Source organism: Plectropomus leopardus, chromosome 12, assembly GCF_026936395.1.
Source record: "Plectropomus leopardus strain MGB_pleo_1.0 chromosome 12, ASM2693639v1, whole genome shotgun sequence".
Classification (NCBI taxonomy): domain Eukaryota; kingdom Metazoa; phylum Chordata; class Actinopteri; order Perciformes; family Serranidae; genus Plectropomus; species Plectropomus leopardus.
The window spans coordinates 7,535,141-7,556,107 of NC_142187.1; the positions used below are offsets into that span (position 1 = coordinate 7,535,141).

At 40.1% G+C, this 20,967-nt stretch overlaps 1 protein-coding gene across 5 annotated transcripts in view; it reads left to right on the plus strand.

Moving 5' to 3' along the window:
- The window catches only part of rnf220a (ring finger protein 220a), a 221,705-nt gene that overhangs the window by 174,764 nt on the left and 25,974 nt on the right, over positions 1 to 20,967 (plus strand). For 3 of the 5 annotated variants that reach the window (XM_088085176.1, XM_042497332.2, XM_088085178.1), the window contains 5 exons: positions 2,441 to 2,489; positions 8,270 to 8,365; positions 11,900 to 11,942; positions 15,078 to 15,202; positions 16,914 to 17,043. In XM_088085176.1, coding sequence (XP_087941302.1) covers positions 2,441 to 2,489; positions 8,270 to 8,365; positions 11,900 to 11,942; positions 15,078 to 15,202; positions 16,914 to 17,043 — 443 coding nt within the window. The remainder of the gene's footprint in view (positions 1 to 2,440; positions 2,490 to 8,269; positions 8,366 to 11,899; positions 11,943 to 15,077; positions 15,203 to 16,913; positions 17,044 to 20,967) is intronic. The other 2 variants (XM_088085177.1, XM_088085179.1) reach the window with 1 other exon arrangement.

Consider the following 20,967-nt stretch of genomic DNA (forward strand, 5'->3'; position numbering starts at 1 on the left):
TTTGGAGCTGAGGCTCTGCACAGTATCGATCTCTATGGTATCACGTCCCCTCCACTCACCCGCCCGACCAATCACGAGCAGCGTCAATGATCATGAGCACACTGATTGACAAACACAGCTGACAATAATGTCTTCAATCCCCTATTTTTATACCGTCAAATAACTAATTAAAACCAATCTTGAGCAAACAAGTAGATTAGAATTACATAACATGACAGAAAAAAAACTTTGGGAAACCTTTATTTGGGGTATGCTTTGAGTTTTTAGTTTTGCCCATGTCCCATTCACTAACATGGAAGGGGCGGGCTTCATGACCTGTTCTGCAGCCAGCCACCAGGGGGCGATTGAGATGATTTGGCTGTAGTTAAGGGAAGCCTTCTATGTTGTCTATGTTTATATACAGTCTACGGTTGCTACTTTTTAATTAAGTCCCTACTCTACGTGTCGCATGCTGTGCCTAGCTTTGTTGTAAAAAAAATATTGATTTATTAATACATATCAATTCTGAATGTTCGAAATGGTTTCAATACTCATTTTTCACAGTTTCAATACACCGGTACCAGCTGCGCTCTCTCAGTCTTTCTTTTGGTCATTGTTTACTACAGTCATTCTGCTGTTCATTGCTACCAACTATGAAAAGAAAAGTTGTCACTGTCATTTTATAGCCTTGTAATATTTATCTTTTAATTAAACCTGAACACAGCAAAATATGAAGAAAATGAAATGATGAAATGAAAGAAACACCACCACACAGTTCTAGTTGGTCATAATTGATGGTTTGGGGGGATTACTTAGAGTCTGTTTATTTATTTATTTAATACTGTTGTTTTATTTTATTTACAAAACAAACTTGCATAGTATACCTAATGTATAAACTGGTGGTTTGCACTTAAAAACAACTGAAAAACTAAATGTTGTAATGTAAAGAAATGAGGTGAACTCTTTCTCATCATGCATTCCCTCCTACAGTATCTCTGTGCAGCTATGCATTGTATTCCTTTGTCTTATATTCTCCTTGTCTTGCTCTTGTGCACCACTTTGTAAATGCTCCTCTCAGATAAGTGACATATAAATAAGGCTTCTTATTCTTATTATCCACCCATCCAGCCATTGAAAAGGGAAATCCCTTGTCTACCAAGGCATGCTGTCAGATTAGAGGTCGCGCTCAATTCAGTTTCAGGCCCATTCCTTTCCATGGTTTGCTACTGTCTGTCTGGCAGTGTGTGTGTGTGTGTGTGTGTGTGTGTGTGTGTGTGTGTGTGTGTTTTGGTGTGTGTGTGTGTGTTAGTGTGTGTGTGTGTGTGTGTGTGTCCATCCAAGAGGGTCTGGAGTGCTAACAGGGTCTCAAAGCAAACGTGACAACCTTGTCTCGCTTTGTCAACGTCGAGCCTGTCGCAACGCTTCGAGAGGCTCGGAGAAATTTATCTGTGTTTTCGGCTGAAGAGAGAGGGATGGAAAAAGGGACGGGAGAAAGGAGAAAAGGAGGGAAAGAGAAGGAGGAAAATGCAACAAAAAAAATATAAAGTAACAACAAATCAATTGAGAATGAGGAGGAGCGGAAAAGGAAAATAATGAGATGGTAGATGAAAAAAGATAAGAAATAAATGTACACATGAAGTGAAAGTTTCTGTTTTATTGGCAGAATAGAAGCTCTTTCTTATTTTCTTCCTTTTCTTCTGACTTTCTTTTTTCTTGCTGTCTAAAATCTTAATACTCCCCCTTTCTCCCCACCCTTTCCCTCTTCCCCTCTTCCCAATAACTTTTACAGGTCAGCCGATTGTCCTCCACATATTTCAGAGTCAAAGCAACCATGAGCTGACTGCGCTGACAAATCAAATCACTGCAAAATCAGTTATTTCCTGCTTTTCCCACCACAACAGATGATGTGTGTGTGTGTGTGTGTGTGTGTGTGTGTGTGTGTGTGTGTGTGTGTGTGTGTGTGTGTGTGTGAGAGAGTGTGTGTGTGTGTGTGTGTGTGTGTGTGTGTGTGTGTGTGTGTGTGTGTGTTTGATGAGACAAATCTGGGGAATGATTGCCTCAGTAAAGGAGATCCAGCTGATGTTCTCAGTAATCCTGCCATTTGCAGTAATGTTTTCAATTACCATCAAAGAGTAGCAGGAGATGGACGGGTAGATAAAAGGGAAAAGAGAGTTAAAGACCGATGGATGAAAATGAATAAATGTGGAAACAAGTTGCTGAATTAAACGTAATAAATCAACAAACGGAGATATTCCATTTTTTCTTCACAAAATGACAGTTTCTGGGCTTATAGAAAACACCTTCCAAAGATACATATATCTTAAAAATGAATGAGCTGTTAGAAAAATGTCAGCACACGCTGGTGGCATTTAAACAAGCACACAGACATGTAAAGACCACATTCAACACTGCACATAACAAACTCACTTCATCCTATTTTTGTCTTCTTTCTCTCCACCAGTAAGAACCCCTCACCCAAGGATGGAGCAGCCACTCCAGGAACCCCTAAGGTGAGATGAACCCCAGTTTCTTCACATGATGTCTGTGTTTCAAATATTACCTTTTCCTTCAGGCTGAATTCTGCTATGTCTTACATGCCAAAAAGGGAGATTTTAAATAATAGAAAACAAAATTACATGTGTAAATAGTGGTTAGATTTAACAACATAATAACACTTTTTCAATTACTACTATCTAAAAGAGCTGTTACTCTAGGCAGGTTTCCATTAACCCTCAAATTGTGGAAATTAAAAATGACAAATATAAAATACGCCTAATGGAAACATCAGTTTTGAAAAAACTCACATTTATCGCGAAAAAGTTTTTACGCTTGCGTGAGGTGGTATTTCAGGCAATTCTCAAAAGCCTTATTTGGTTGGTAGGAACTGGCTCCTTCAGTCATGATGCAGCAGGCGCTACAAGAGGTGATATTGTAGCGCAGAACTCTTCAAAAGTTGTGAATTCACAATTCCTCTGTGAAATCGTGGATTATCATCTCCCAGAAATCCCTCATACATGGCCACTCCCACGTATAAGGGGCTTTCCATTATTGCTCATACAGCACGCTTACATGGCCTTCCATTGGAAATAATGACAGCTACTGTGGCGGCTGCAATAGAAATAAACCTGCTAATGTTTTAAACATCCATCGACATGCTTCTCGGAATGTTATCGAGAGAGTAGAAGTTGCATAACATCGTGAGAGAAGTTGCATAACATCACTCAGTGGAAACGCAGTCATCTCGCAATGGTTTTTTATCGACATTTTGAAAATATTGCAAAAGTTTTGTGCAAATCTGTAACGGAAACCAGCTTTCGGATGCCTCTGTTCCTCTCTGCTGCACTAAGGGGAAATCAGCTGTACTCTAGGTCTCTGTCTTATATTACACACACACACACACACACACACACACACACACACACACACACACACTCAGACATACCAGCCTCCTGTGGTCCAACGGGCAGCAGAGCCAAGAGCCACTGTACTGTGATTGTTCCAATTAGAGAGGCTGAGATGCAGACAGACAGAAAAGGAAGAAAAAGACAGATAATGTCAAATTGTGGGAAGACAGATTCATGATTCCATCAAGGGCTTTCCCTTATAGCGCCTGCATCCACTGACACATCTGAACACATCAGTAGCTGCCAGACTTAGACCAGTTTTTTTTAAGAAAATACTTTTCTGTATCTTTAGCATGACGCCTAGATAGTAGAATTAATATAAAAATACAACACTCATTTCAAAGAACTTTGAAATAGCTGCTGTCTGTGGGTGAACTTGACAGGTTGATCATATAATAAAATTAATAAAATGCATAAAAATGAGAATTGGAGAAAGAATTTTTTTTGTAGTAGTAGTCGACAAAAAATTGCCTCAAATGTCACATCCAATCTGCCAGATTTTTAAACCTTTTTTCTAGGAAATTCAGATAAGCTTAAACCTTGGGTTGTTTCTGGTTCTGACATGCATTAAATATGCTTTTTAATGTACATCATGGCCTTCATTTCAAACACGTTCACACACACTGATGGAACAGCCATCGGGAGCAGTTTGGGGTTCAGTGTCTTGCCCAAGGATACTTCGACATGCGGAAAATCCAACACCTTTCAAACAGCTCATGCCGATGTCTTCTCGACATAGAATAAGGACATTTAGTTGTAAGGTATGAGCAAAACCCAGTGTCTGCAAAATATCATAATGTTAACAACCACACAGCGTGAAATTCTGATGTCGTTAAGACATTTAAGGTAATGTTAACCTAATTTTCATTTCAACCAAAATTTAATGTCTATCTGACGGAGGGGTCCAATTTCTTTCTGAAGTCATTGTCACGTCTGATGCCAGCTCAGGAAGTCCAGGACATGTAGATGGCAAGTCTTGCTCTACTTTGCTTTTCACTATTGTTAAGACTTGTGTCAGTGTTTCCTAAAAGTAGCCCTAAAGCAATCAAGCGCTTCATCAGCTCCATTGTTGTTTCCATTTCAAAGTAAAGACCATGTGAAAGTCAGATGCCCTACTGCGAAAAATAGTACATCCGACGCGCATATAAATGCACCACAAGAGCTCTAAAACAATTCATCCATTCTCATTCCCACACACCTTTGGGTGCTGACCCAGGCTTAGAGCGGCGCTCACAGCACTGTGGGTGGGCTCGCACTTGAGAGAGGCAGACAGAGCAGGGGTGAGCGGCGGCCTTCCTCCACAGCCGTGACTGCGCATCTCACCACTGTTGTTTAATATTCAGCGGCAGGCCATGAAGAATGGAGAGGGCCAATCTGAAGCACATGGGCCTGTTGCTGCCGTCTCCTGCCCGCTATGCACCACCCGCCTCTGTTAGACTGGAGATTAACCCCAAACACACCTCCTTAAGGGGTGTTCGGCCCATTTTGTGTACTCCTCGCAAAGGTGATTGAGGTGAGACTGAAAACATGGGATATGTGTAGTAGCCACATACACACACTTTTCTCTTTGGCTCTTTTTATGCATACACTGTTTATTTACATATACAAAACGCACATTTAACCCTTTGAACCTTAGCAAATTGGCCTGATTTCTTTTGAAAACATGGAAAGAGGGAATGAAACAAGACTAAGCAAGAAATTAGTCAAAAGTTACAAGAAAATTACTAGAAATTAGCAACATGAAAGACAAAGAAGTGTAAAAGAACAAAAACAAAAAGAGTAAAATGAAAAATATAAATAATACTAATAAGTATATCTTTTTCTGTAAGCTAATATTAGATATGTAATTAATATAGTTTTCTTGGCATTTTCCCCTAGTTATTTGATCATTTTGTAATGATTCTCTCTCTCTCTTTTTAAGCTAAATTTCAGGTAATTTTCATGTCACCGTTTACTTATTCTTTTGTTGTTTGCGGGACATCTCATATCAAGTTGCTGATTGCCTTTGTTTTGCAATTTGCTTATGTTTCAGTCATGTAAGTGCTTGTGAAAGGCGTCTGAAAGCAGCAAAAGAAAATCAATATCACTCCAGGTTTCAAAGGGTTAAAAATGTTCACATCTTTACAGTGCAAAGTCACAAAACACACTTTCTTACAGTCTTTACGGGGAAATATGGAGTTAAAAATTCTGCACCATGAGGTGTAAATCAGTCGCTCCTCTGAATGCAGCTTTAAATGCAGCCTTTTTTGTCGCTGATCATTTAACGTGTTGATTTAATTGGTTGGTTTAAAAGACCAAAATTTCAATGGAACATCTTCATTTATAATCTCTTCGTAGAATACCGTTAAATGTCATATTCTAATGATAAAATCTAAGCATATTCCCAGAACGCCCCCAGGTAAATGATTCCTGACCTTTTTAAACCCGGGGTAAAATAGAAAAGAAAAAGAGGCCACACGCACACACACTCGTACACTCACACGGAGGCATAAAAGCATCGTGCATAATGTCCAATTTACTGTGGCAGCACTGGAGGTTGGTCATTTCTCACATATTATTATTAGATTACTGCTGTCGAGCACTTAAGCCTCTGCTCTGCCCCTTTCCGCTTGATTAATAGGAGACGACTGTAAATACAAATATTTCATAGCTGCCTTGTAAAAAAAAAAAAAAAAAAAAAGCAGCAGCACAGGCACACATGGAAACATGTACACACACACACACACACACACACACACACACACACACACACACACACACACACACACACACCCAGCTCGAGCTCTGTCAGGACTAAGCCTTGTAAAAAAGTGATATTGCTTCCCGTGTTCTCTTTCTTTCACATCATTATCTACTTGCTTCTTGTTCACTTGAGGAATTCCCTGGATTGTCTTTGTCACAGAGTGGCTCAGAAGAGGATATTATACTGTGTGTGTGTCTATGAGAGAGAATGAGAGAGTGTGTGTGCAAAGTGTTGTGAGACAGATTTATGGACAGGCAGTGTCCCGTAATGTCAGACAGTTACGCTCCTGCTTTTCAGATGTTTACCCTTCCTCCTCCTCCTCTTCTCCCTTCCTCCTCTCTTTTCAATCACTCGTTCTTCCCTAACTCCTCTTAACGTCCCATAAACATTAACTCTAATCAGTGGAAGGGGCTTTATAGACAAAGTCAGCCAGGTTACAGTCATCATCAATGACGTGGCGCTCTTAGCATCTGTGGCAATAACACTCCTGAAAATTTCCAAGGGTAAAGATTCCCCCATTCCTGTTTCTTTTCTGTGCTGTGTATGAGATCTGTTATAATACAGAAATAAACTTGGAATTTTAGAAATTAAATAATTTTCCCTTTGATATGTATTTATTTGATAAACACAAAGTCAAAAAAGGTTGTTTTTTTTGTTGCTACAGTGAAAAAATATATTGCTTTTATGTATCTATTTATTTATTTAACTAGCTAGTACTTGGTATATAGTGCCTAAAGTGCCAAAAAAAAAACCTTTTGAAAAACTTAACAGCAATGTTTCTCTCCAGAAATTATGACTTGATCACTTAAGATAATCAACAGACCTTGTGAGCATTTTACGTTGGAACTATTTTCTTTCTTCTGAAAATTTGGTAGAGAGAAAATAGTTACAACATGAAACTGCAATGACTGGGCCAGGCTCTCTGTGGCTGATATCTCCAACATTTGGCAACTCACATCAAAACAATCTAGACTGATAAATAGTGCTACAGGTAAGAAGAAAATCTGGATTTTAAATTTTGGGGTGAACTATCCCTTTAGGTTTATACACTTAAAGTGGCGGTAATTTCTTCCAAGTAATTTCACACAGCACCAGCATGCCGACTGATATTTCAGCTCCTTTAAGCACTTAAATTTAGATTTTAAAATTTGTTCAACTGAAACTGAAACCTCAGCTTCTTCTGACACTTCCATTAATAATTTTACTTCAGTTTCTTCCTTTAATCAATCCGTCCAGGATGTTGCGATGTTGCAGTTATATCAGTTAATTAAAATTCAGCCAGTCCCTCTGAATTCTGGCAACTTTGCAATTATGCTCACCACAACTATCATTATAACCACAACTTTACCAAAAATGTGGCTATTTAAAACAGGTAAGATCTAATTTTATTGAAGAGCTGCATGCAGCATATTGATTCAGTCAGCCCCTCCTTGCCATTCTCTCTGTTTATCATGAGACCACTGCTGCTCCTTGGACAGAGTCACTCACACAGTGACATGGCTAATGTTACCCAGTGGTTTTTCACAGGTTTAACAACAGAGTTGAGCTGTTTCGGTGGAGTTCGTTAGAACCGTTGAATGGCTCAGTGTAGGATGTTAGCCGCTACTGTTGTGTTAGCTCATGCTACCTGGGCAGAGAAAGTAGGAGGAGAGCGGCTCTTGGAGAAGTCCCTCAGCGCTGCTTTTTTTTTTTTTTTTAGAAAAGGCATTTCAGACAGCAACAAATATAAAGAGTTTATGGGTTTATAGTTATATTTTCATTGCCTCGTTAATGCAACTTAAAACTTAGGCAACCGTCACATATGTGTTTTTTTCAGAACAATGTAGGCTTTTCTAGTAGTTGCATTGAGTTTGTATGGACCTTATGAACATTTTAAATCATTCAAATGATTTTGTCAAGCTAAGTTTAGGTGCAGCTGGCTCGCAGGAGTGTTATCTCTCCAACAGTGAAATGGTATCTGCTTTCCTTAGATTTGATTTATTTTTTGAAAGAGCATTACTCTTGCCTTGTCCATGTTTATTGATTATTCCCATGCTGCAACTGTCAAGAGAGGACAGTCTCTGCTGTAATCATCGCTCCAGAGGTGATAATACAACATCATCTGCATATAGAAGACATTTTATTTCCTTCTCTCTCTCTGCAGTCAATGCTGTTGTCGGTGCACATCAAGCGTGAGGGAGAGTCTCCTGTGGTCTCACCCCTGTCCTCTGAAGACGCCCACCACTCCGACAGATACCAGGTCACACTCACGAACACAAACACACACAGAGGAGTTAAAGGGGCCCTATTATGCTCATTTTCAGGATCATATTTGTTTTTTTGGGGGGGTCTACTAGAAGAGGTTTATATGCTTTAATGTTCAAAAAACACAACATGTGTCTCATACTGCCCTTTGCTGCAGCACCTCTGTCTGAAACAGTTCGTTTGAGCTCATGTCCCGCCTCCGAGAAGCCCAGTCTTCTCTGATTGGCTAGCTGGGTCTCTCTGTGCACATTTTATTTTATTTGTTACATTGTGATGTCACATTGTTACAGAAATAAGCACTGAAACTCAAACAAGCTGTTTCAAGCAGCTTAGGAGCAGTGTTTTTTAGCACTACCTTTGGTTTGGACTTTGGGCTTTCTTACTTAGGAGACCCTTTACAAACACAAAAATGTTATACAAAACAACAAAGAAAAGGGAAAACGCATAACAGAGTCCCTTTAAATAACAGTTGGTCTACACACAACTTTTGACAATCCACTCGGTCTGATTTTTAGGTTTTTAAAATTGTCTAATTCTGACAGATGTACAGCAGTATAGCTGAGGATTTTTCATAGATTTTGGTTTTTTATGCCCTGTCAGCAGTTACGTTGACCAACAGGCCAATCTCCTTAAATCTCATGTGTCTCTAAAGCCACCCTGACTGCTTTTATCTCTTAAATTCATCAAAGTTTGTTCGGGTAATTCTTTTGGCGATGATGTATCTCCAGGTTAAGTGGGTTTCCCCCCTCACACCATAAAATAAGAACTATTAAGTCTGCGCAGACGTTCCATCCATACGTTCAGGATGACACAGCTCATAAAGACCTTATAGCGATAAAGTAGATTTTCTCATTAAGTGAAACTGCTGAAATCACCTTATATTATACAAATGATTAAGTCAATGGTGACTCTTTTTACCACCCTGAAAATGAAGCATAATGGCAGACTTTGCCACCTTCTCCCTGCCTGTCAGTCCACCTCAGTGCTCTCGTCCTCTCTATCTCTTCCCTTCCTCTAAAAAGCTGACCTATCCGGAGCCATTCAGGGAGTGTATCATAATGATACGGTAGTAGTGGCCACACGAGGCAAGTGGGCCTATAACTCAAGTGGTGGCAGGAAGGGGAGAGGAGGAGTGAGGAGACAGATGGAGGGCTAGAACAGAAGGAGGAGGCCTGACTGCTTGTCGGCTCTCACTGATGGACGATGGGCCGACGGTGAGAGGAAGCGCTGCCTACTCACTGTTGCCGTGTCAATGAGAGGGCATCCATAACTGCAACTGGGGATGCTTTAGTCAGCATATAGCTGAAGACTTAGAGGTTTGGATCCCAGTAGACCTGAGGTGCACATTCTGCAGAGACAGAAGTGGAGATCTGACCTCACTTAATTTATATCTCAGTGCTATACTTTTAATGATATGACCATCATCTTAATGAAGCAGGGAATTTACCCCAGGCATCCTGAACTACCCAGTGACCCCAAATCTTCCACGTTTACTCAGATTAATGTTGAATTTAATTGTTCATCACAGTTGCCATTGGTGGAATGTACTGTAACTGACTACATTTACTCAAGTACAATGTTAAGGTACTTTCATACGCTTTATACTTCTACCTTGCTATATTCCAGAGAGTAATACTTTAGTTTTTACAGCAAAGTACTTAGCAGGTTTGTGACCCCCTTATAAAGGACTGTCTTGGTTGGGGTTTTTGTGACATTTGATAATTCTACAATTTTTAAGATCCAATATTCCCCTTAAAGCAAATATTATAGAAAGGTCACAAATACTAATGCAAAACTTTAGTAATTTCTGCCCTGCTTTCCGACCCCATATATTTCTCACGGTCCCCCAGATTTATCTCATGACCCTTAAAATGGGGTCCAACCCCAAAGTTTGGGAACCATCGGACTGTACACTAACTGTATTAGTAGTGCTTGGGTGTAACCAGCTACATGTAACAATGTAACAGAGTTAGATAAATAAATTACAAAATAAATGTAATCATAATCTGTAACAATTATTGAGAGAAAATGTCATTGAATTACAGTTACTTATCAGAATTTTGGTGATTATAAAGGAGTTACAATGGAATATATTCTTTTTTTGGTAAAAAGCATATAACATTCTATATTATTCATAATGTTGAGGAGCTTTTCATAAAAGTTTGACAGTAATAATCAGTGTTTTTAGGACTTTTCAGCTTTACTGCCCAGGTAAAAACATCTGTCCTCAAAAATAAATCAAATGTAATTAATATTTTAGTATCTTACAGTCCTTTATGTATGTAATTAATCTTTCCAGTTTTAATCTGTTTTAGGGTTTAATACATATAATATTGCTTTGTAAGTTCTACTGCCATTTATTGTGGTTATTGTGGCTATTTAAATTTAAACTATTTGTGTGCCATTTACTTTAGTTTTTATAGCACTTAGGTCAACATTCATTTGACAAAGTAATTAAAATAGACTAGTTACATACATATTACATTTTAAACAGGCTAATAATCTGTAACTTGTCACATTTCAAAAGTAACTTACCAAACATTGTTTCATATTAACAGTCTAACGATGTAATACCGGCCCTACCTATAATACTGTTTAGTTTTAAGGGTCATTTTTCAGCATAATTAGTACTTTCTGTTTTGATATTTTTTAATACTCAGTACAATTTGCTTTTATTGAAGTAGGATTTAAATGCAAGACTTTGACCTATAGTTCTGCATTGTTACATTATTACTTTTATTTATTACACCACTGAGGGTTGTATAATATGAACTGAGTTGTGCTACAGTTATAAAAGTGTATCCTAAATAATCTGCTGCACAAACAAAAAAGGACAAATATCTGAGGAAACCACCACAAACCAAGCAAAATAAAAAAAACACAAAAAAAGTTCATAAGGAATGTTCACAACACCAAACTGAAAAGCAATGTAACATCTTGAACATAATTTTATTGAGTAAATTATAAATCATTTTTTTGTCCATCAGTCTTTAAACAGTATTCAGTGCAGCAGCCGTATCTGCAGGCCTGGGTATGGAAAACTCCTCTGACATTAATTAAAAGGAGACCGTGTAATGAAACCCGTTGCTTCCCCCTAGCGGCCAAAATCCGGAACAACATGTGACGTTTCCCCACTTCCGTCTCCAGCGCGTCACATGATCAAAACAAGCCAACATGGCGTCCGACATGAGCAATATTCGCCGATACGGGCGCCACTTTCAATCCTTTTCCATCCGTATGAAATAATAGACACTGGGCTCAGTTTGCAGTGATGTTGGTTATCTGGAGCCGCAGTGTGGCGGTTTGCAGCAGTGAGTTTTGGCGGCTGTAGAATGAGCTGAGAGTGAAGCCTGGCAGCCATGGAGGAGGTGGCAAACAATAGACAAGTAGGTTTGTTTACAGTCACTCAGTGTCAGCATCCAAAGCAATCCCATTCTCACAAGTTATATTTGTACTTGTAAACATACTATGTTGTTTGTTTATTATCTAATGTGTATTTCCTTCCTGTTTTTTCCCCCTCTGTTTGCAGACATTTTTACGAGTTCGTGCAAACAGGCAAACAAGATTGAATGGTATGTACACATAACGTTTCATCTCCAGAGTGATACTTAATGTCCTCTATTAATGTACATTATATGATTTAAAGGAATTCATTTCGTTAAAATGTAGTTATTAAGAGTTTATTGCTCTGATAGGGATTGTTTTGGTCATAGTATTACTGGGCAAAAAATGGATTTCCTTGAATGCCCCCCAAAAAACTTTAAATAAAGTAAAATAAATCAAAGTTAATTTAACTTATACATATAATGTTACATTAAGCTTACATGGCATACATGTTGCAGTAATTTTCCAGAAGTTGAATAAAACTTCTATAAAAATTAAATGAAAGCAATGAATCATCACCACATATGACATAACATCACTGGTGTCAAGGTTCAGGAGACAAGCTAGCTTTGTAATGCAATGTGACTATATGATAGTGATACATTACTCTATGCTGAGTCATTTTGGAGAGGTGTTTATTTCTTTGTTTATTGAAGGGATCATATTTAGCTATTGTATATTTGCTGTGGTATCAGGTGTTGTTTATGTATTATTCCTTTTTGATGATGTCACATGACAGACACCTGTGGCAGCATTGCTACCAAATACAAATATTCAGAATTTTTAGATTTGGTGTGGGCATATTTTTAGCTTTATTTCTTTGCTTATGCCCAATCCAGCACCCAATAAATTTTTTATCGTGTTTTTTTTTTTTTTTTTTTTGATATCCCTTATTGCATCTCACCACACAGGCTAAATTTAGCTTTTAGTTGCCTTAGTTTGGGTTTTTTTGTGTTACCGTATTCAGGTCACAGATTTAAGCATCAGATCTTCTGAAGGATAACTACCTGGTGATTTTTTCAAAGACCCAAAAGGTTATTTCACAACACTTACTGCTGTTTTACAGTTCAGAATCCTCAATATAATCTCATTCTAATCCAGGTAGCCCGAGATTACAAATCTCCTTGCTCTTTTTATTGAACACAAGTAGGATCAGAAGTTATTATGTCTGAAAATATAACATATTGGGAAAATCTGTTTATATACACCAATATAACTTTTCATTTTTGTTGTCATTTGCTATAAAGAGGCATGATTTGAGAAACAGGCTGAGGAGCTTTTTTTTTGTGCGGCTCAGAGAATATTTTTTAATCCTTAAATTAAGAATACACTTTTAAGTAAGTGTTGATTAACTGCCTTCTTTTTCTGGGTATTTTGAAAAAAAAAAACCCCAGATTTTTAGCCCTTTTGCAATTTTATAATATGAGGCACAAACTGGGGCAAAGCTCTGAGATCAGGCCTCAGAGCTCCTAGCAGGCCTTTCTGATCAACAAATACTGACGCTAACTTCACCAGTACTTTGAATTACACAACAGTCCATGCACTCGTTTTCATCTGTGTTGTCACACGGGTCGCAATGCAGCAAAGGGCTTTTAAAACTACTTAAAAAAATCATTTTGACATGTCCCGATAGGAAAAGCGCAGATGTTGAGCGATTTCCATTTGGCTTACTATCATGGCTTCCTGGGATGCTTAAATAAAATGCAGCCATTGTTCATGTTACCTAAGATGGGTTGCGGGACAAGAAATGTCGTGTGTTTTTATGAGCCTCAGTCCATAATATTAAATCTCAGAAGCTCTGACAGCGTTAAATCCTGTGTGATGTGTAACACAAATGTCAGTTGACCTTGTTTCTCCTGCCATGCTATGAAATAAACCTATATTATTTCAAAGCTGTCAGCTTTTTTTTTTTAAGTTATCCCCGTCAACTTTTATCCAAAATACTCATCCTTTTTTTTTAAGAGAAACCAAAGCAGTGTTCACCTAGAAAGGCTAATATAATCAACATATTTGTGTCTGTAACAGTTGACTCTCAGATATCGGTTGTGTGTTTCCGGTGTTGAGGCGTCAAGAGCCCATGACAAGAGCCAATGAAGACTTAGTTTAAACTTCGCCCTCCATTACTTTCTTTCTGCCCTTATGTGGAACCAGGAATCATTCTCATGTGGGGTATAATGGCTGAGGGGGGGCAGAGATCCCTGCCGGACCTAATTAGCAGCCCTTTCCCTTCTCTATTTAACAACGCTCCCCTCAATTAGCGTCAGGGGAGAATTGGCAAGAAGGAGGAGGAGGCAGTTTCTCTCCTAAACCGTCCCTGCCTCACTCCCTCCGTCTCCTTCCCCTGTAGTTATGGCATATCGCCTTATCTCCTCCTCCTCGCCCTCCATCCCTCGCCACGGTCCCTCTTGGCCTCCTCTGCTTTCCCAGCCAGCTAAAAATTAATGTCCCCGCGCGCCATTTGCAGTTAAGAAAAAACGACAGAGACTCGGGGCGCAATGACGGCTGTTCTGCTCTGTTAAATTTCTAATTAAATGTGTGTGTGTGTGTGTGTGTGTGTGTGTGTGTGTGTGTGTGTGTGGTGGGGGGAGGCTGTGACAGGAGGGCAGGGGAGGAAAGGGAGGAGAAACAGAGAGTGAGGGATGGCGTGGATGTAGAGTGGAAGACGGGGATTGAGACTTGGGGTCGACAGATATTGTTTTTTCAGAGCAGATTTTGATTATAAGCAGTTAATGAGAGCGATAATTTGGAACCAATATGAATTTACAGTAAAAATCTGTCTGTCAATACTTAGAATTTGGAATATAACAAATTGAACAATTTTAAATTAAAAAACTGAATAAATAAAACTAGATCCTTGAGGTTTTACAAAGTAAAAGTTCCTCCCATGCTGACACTTAATTTGCAATTTTTAATTAATGAATTTAATTGGCCATCATTAAAATAAAATGTCCATACAAATAATCAGCAAAATGTCAAATATTGGCCCAAAAAATTGGCCAGGCTGATAATCTGTCAACTCCTAATTGAGACTGTTGTGTCCGGCTCTTGTCACCTCTCTCGTAGCACACTTCAGAAGGGGCAAAGTTTAGTTTTCTCATGCTTCTAGGCTTGAAAAGAATTGAGAACAGAGGGCAGGCCTACATAACATTACATATGATCTAATAAAGGAAGATTTATCTGACATAAATATCCTTCAGGCCTTTTTTTAGATTCTCTCCTGTGCCTTGAAACCAGTGATTGTCCAGTTATCATCCACAGAAACATGCTTGAAAACTCCAATGACTAAAGCTGTCTTCCTTTCTCTCTTGACTTCCCCTCTGCAGCCCGTATAGGCAAGATGAAGAGGAGGAAGCCTGAGGAGGGGGGCCAGGTATGTCCGCTGTGCAGCGCCCCATTGGCTGGGAGCGAGGAGGAGATGAGTAGACATGTGGAACAATGCCTGATCCAGGTAGTACAATCCAGGGCCCCGAACCGGTCGGACAGCCTGTCAACCCCTCTCTTCCTGTAGATGCTGAGCAGTCACCTCTGTACTTCCTGTAGATGCTGAGCAGTCACCTCTGTACTTCCTGTAGATGCTGAGCAGTCACCTCTGTACTTCCTGTAGATGCTGAGCAGTCACCTCTGTACTTCCTGTAGATGCTGAGCAGTCACCTCTGTACTTCCTGTAGATGCTGTCCAATCACTTCTTTACATTAGTGCGGGTACCAACCAGTAGCAACTGTAGTCCTTCTAGATATTCTCCACCTCTGTACGTAGCGGTACTGCATTCACTTCATATGGGAATAACTGAAAGACAATTTAAAAAACACACTAACACTGAAGTATTCACGTCCATTGTGAAATGTTGCCACTAGAAGCTTTCATAAACATAAATTTGAAGTTATCATCTTCAGTTTTTTCCCATATGACATGGTTGCTTCTTGTTCATTGGCATGCAGCTCCCGTATGAGCGTGACTTCTTTAGTGTCTGTAGATTAGGGCCAATTTTTGTTTGCTTGCTGTAGATTTAGCCCAAAAAGAAAATAATTTCCAGTCACCCCCTCTCTCTGTTTCGTAGTCGTCGCACAGGAGTTGATCAGCAGTCTGTCTTTAGATGTAGATGCTGAACAACTCTATTCTTTTCTAAAGTCGACCAAGAAATCAAATCATCATCACTAATCACCCCCCCTCCTGTATCTGACCTCACTGATGCTGTCCATGACACTAGCTGTAGAGACACTAATACCTGTCTAACACGAGCACGCTTAGGGTGTTCCAGATCTGTACCATGCCATGTGAGCTGTGTTTTTATTACATAGTCAGTAGTACAGATGCAAGGTTTCAGTCCTGCTTGTAACCAGGGCCACAGCTCTCTTGGATTTAACATATTCTGAGCTCGTCTTTTCCATTTATCTAAAGCAGAACTAGACATTTTTGACAAACTTGTCATCACCTGCTGCAGCTTCATATCAAAAAATTAGAATTACAGAATTAAAGGGTCTTTGGCCAATTCATTGTCCTTCAATGCATGGTTTTATTCTAAAGAAGTTACAGCAAGTAGCCAGGAAAAAGCTTAATAAAATCAAACAGAACATAGTCTTTGACATGAATTGTTACAAATTAATCAGTTTGAATCAACAGTGAGCACAGCAAACCAAGCTGTTGAGAAAACTGAGCCCACATCCTGTTAGAAACATATTAAGTATAGGAATTATAAGGTGTACAATAACACAGCGATTTGTTTGCAACAAGTTGACGTGAAGTTTAGGGAGGTGGGCACAAAAGAAGAAACTATTTGCAGCCTGAAGAAAAGAAGTTGGACAAAGACCTTTGGGTGTTTAGTGCAATCTGTGAAAATCTCAACATTTGAACACATGATATAGATAAGCAGCATTTTTTTTCTCCTTCTGTTTGTTTGCTATTGACATTTAGTAGAAGTAATATTCCACATAAATATATCACAGCTGATTATGGTGTGGTACAGAGAAGCGTGCTGAAGCGTGAGATATGGCCTATCTTCTACCACAACAATATTTAAAATAGTAAAACTATTCTATTAACTTTAACTATTATACTTAAAGTTGTTGAAATCTGCAAGACAGAAACGCCACAGTTCGACAGAACTGTGGTTCTCTGTGTGTGCTCTGATTAATGTGTTCATGTGTTTCTGTGTGTGTCAGCGTGAGGGTGCGTTAGGCGATGATGACTCCGCGGACATGGACGGAGAGAATGGGCGGGGCTTTGAGGAGTACGAGTGGGCGGGGCAGAAGAGGATCAGAGCTACGGCTTTACTGGAGGGAGGCTTCAGAGGTACAAACACACACACACGCATGCACACCTCATCTTATATACTATATCACTATGCTGGGGAGGTTGTTTTCAGTGCTGGTGTGTGCTGTGTGATGATTAAGGGTCCAGTTGTCTGCTTAAGATAACTGACCTGTTGCAGCTCCACGGTCGTCATGGCTGAGTTAGCTTTATGTAGAGATGGTCAGCCCACATCCCTGTTCTTCTCTTCTTACCTTTTATCTGTCTGTCTCCTTCTTTTTTCCCTGCTCATCCATCACCCTGTCTGATCCTGTCCAGTGTGAGTAGTGTTAGTTCTGTGGGACCAGCGTTGAATGTAACCAGGGAGCTGTAATGGTGCCAGTGGTCTGGTGGCAGTGTAGGTTTAGCCGAGGTCAGCCCAGCCCGGCTCAGCCCGGCTCGACCCTACACGGCTCTCTTAGCAAGGGGAAGGAAAACACATTTAGCCGAGCAATTGACCCACTGGTCAGCAGTGTGTGTGTGCCCAGAAATGCAATTATAGAACTGGATGTGAGAGCTGGTCACTGGGGAGCATGGCTGCTCTGTGACACATCACACTCACAGTGGTAGCTCTCTGCCATCTCGTCTCATTTCGGTCCTCCTTCTCAGGTTTCTTACACCTGTATTAATATTTCATTTAACTTCAGTTTCCCTCATTTTTCTTAAGCTTAGCTCATTTTATTTTTCCAAGAAGGGGTGTGTGGACAAATATTAAAGCAACAATTTAATGTATTGCTTATGTCATCTCACCCTCAAATATTAAATGTAAATTGAGGTAACCTGTTTATTATCCAGTAAGTATCTGTATCTACTCCTTTATACATTTTAGGCAGATGTCTCCCTCCTTTAGTTTGTGGACCAAGGTTCATGAAGTTTGATTTTTATCAAGCAGGACGTTAACAAGACCATGATTCTAGGCTGCAGTTAATGATTCAAAAAATTCAATAAAATAAACTGTCTTCCATTCTACTACTCCGTCTTTACTCAAAGTACACTTTGTGCTCCAAGAGTGTGTTGCAATGAATAACCGAATAGTGTCCAACCGTGCCCCTAATGAATGGTCCAGCTCCAAAAATATAAAACCCATACGTGGCAGCACATATTTTAATTGTGGCAGGCTGCCACAAATGAATAAATGTGTGACAAACCCTGCCAGTTATCAATATTGTTAAATACTTAAAGTTATTCTTTAACACTGCAGAAAGACATATAAATTTTCATGATTTCACATGAACCGTTTTCTCAGTCTTTATATTTCTTTGTTAGAGGAGTCTTTCCTCAAAGCCCAATAACTGCCTTTAAACAAAACATGCACTTCACCTGTGTTTACTTGGATGTTTGAATACATGCATGCTGATGACTTAAAGCACACTGTGCTCCACAGTGACCTCCTGTTTTGGCCTTAGTTGTGTTTGTGTTTACAACATGGAGAGAAAGACAAAGGCCTAGCGTCAAGATGAGCACAGATGGAGGTAAAGCGTTGTTGTCATCATAAAGAGGCTCTTTTAAAGTCTCTCAGCTCTGCCTTGGCTTTCATCTATCCCTCTCCATGCTCGCCTCCTTCTCTCCCTGTTCGAGCTGTTGTTAAACACACACGTGCTGAGCCTTACCTGCCTCCCTCTCTGCAAGCCAGAGAGAGAGGGGACATGACAGATCAATGTTGAAATCTCAACTAAACTGCGCCAGAGAAGAGCTCGTGGGGGTGGGAGGTGGCTTCCCCACCCGTCCATCCATCCATCTCCCCGATGCTCCTTCCAATCCGCCCATCTCTCTTTCACGTCATTAAACGAGCAGACACAGGACCCTTCTGCCGCGCTCTAATAGGGCACCTTGTGATGTGACACAGATAACTGAGGTGGCCTGGGGAGAGCAACTTGAAACGCACACACATACACACGCGCGCACGGCAGAAGGCTCAGAAGGTGGATTTTGTCTTGAAAGCTCCTCAGTGGTTCTAACACTCGCCACTGAATCCAGCAGGCTCTCGAGAGCCAGCAGCCGGCTAGACGGATATAGAGATGTTGCAGGGGGTCTCCTCAGCTGGCGGGATGAAGAGAGGGCCTATCCCTCTGTGAAGTGCCACCAGCCTTCCCTCCCTTTGAGAGCAAGAGGAAGAAAGGCAGAGAGAGAAGGGGGCCCTTTTAAGGGGGAGGAGAGAGCGGGAGGAGGGGAGGGAGGAAAAAAATCGAACAAGATCAGTTTATGATTCAACTCTGTGTGAGGGAAGACTTCCCTGTGTCTCGCACCAGCTTAGCCGGGTTGAAAGGAGCCACGGCACAGACAGAGAGCTTTCTTTATCTGCCCAGTGGACTGTCTGTCTGTCTGTCTACGTCTTGGTCTTATTAGCTGGAGAGCAACTAGCTTTTACTTTTAACTTTGCAGGGAACGTTAAAAACTCTACATATACATTTTTTTAAATAAGTTTATTACATCCAAGTTTTCATAATTATCTGTCATCATATCTTATGATAGGATTGTTTTAATTTTTTGTATACTAGCGCCAATATAAGACCTGTGGTATTATACTGATTCCAAAATGATACTTTTTTAATATTTTTACTTAAATATATTTGCAGAGAAAGAAAGAGACCTTTGCAGATATTTGGACTCCTGGTAAAAATCTCTGGAACGTCTAGATCGAAAAAAGACGAGCACTCAATAGTTTATCAGTGAAAAGGGGTTAGCACAAAATATGCTTAACAATGTCTTAGATGCACTATGGTGGCACCAAGAGGTCTCACCAGCATCACATTTCGCCATGATGTCCCACACAGAGACTCACAAGTTAAAGACAAGACAAGACCAGAACAGTACCAGCTGTTGCGATGTTCACACCAAACCAAATCCATTCAAACAATAGACTAAACAAATCTGGACAGAAATTCTGCGAGATCTGCGAAATTTTTGTTATTTTTTTTTGCGATATTTTTTGTTATTTTTTCCAATAGCAGTCCAAAAACCAAGTTTACAAATATACAAAAAGAAGCGCAAAAGCAGCAAATCCAGCAAACATCTGCATTCATTTGCTGTTTATGACTTAATTGTCAAAATCTCAGATGTTGTCATGGTGAGTTCAGCGGTAATACAAATGGGAATGAAGGCCCAAATGACAAATAGGTTTGCGTAGGTTTCCAATATCCTATTTGTTTCTCAAGTGTTTACTTCTGCTTTTTTTATTGAAGAAAATAGTTGATCTTTCAGTTCAGCCACAGACAGGTGGAAAGGCAGACGGGGAGGCAGGCAGACAGATCCCGAAGTTTGATATGAGGCCGTCCTGAGAGACAGAGGAGGAGAAAAGGGGGATTATTGCAGGTTGAGATGGCCCAGAGGGATTGAGAAGAGGAGAAATCTGTGCTTTGTAAATGGACTTCAAAGATGGCCGTCTCATGTCTTTGTGTCTGTGTCCCTTTCCCCATCTCTCTCTCCTGCTCTCTCTGACCTGTAAATGGCAGAAAGATAGTGCGAGGACCTTTGACTCCCCTCCTCGCTGCTTCTTAGAGCGTCCTGATAATTGCTATGGTAACGGGATGTCGCTGAGGTCGGTCGATTGGTCGATCAGGGCTGTCAATCAGCCTGATGAGTCCTTTGATCCTTCCCTCCTCTTCAGATCTGTGCTTGTAGGGTTGCTGTGGTGACATGTATGTAAATTGAGTGTCTCTGGCGTTGCTGTCATCAAGCATGTAAGTCGGAGGATAAAATGTGTAGTTAGTATGTTAAGAGTCAACGATATTCAGGAGATGGTTATGATAATGAGACAGACCGGGATGGCCCTGTAGGAGTCGCTATGTGTGTGTGTATTGATCACGCCTGTCTAGCAGGAAGGAGGGGAAACTGGGGACTGGCACAGGAGAGAGAGAACAAGTGATTCATGAATAGAGAGAAAAATAGAGCGATAAGGGGTTGTGTAGGAAATGTAAAGAAGCAAAC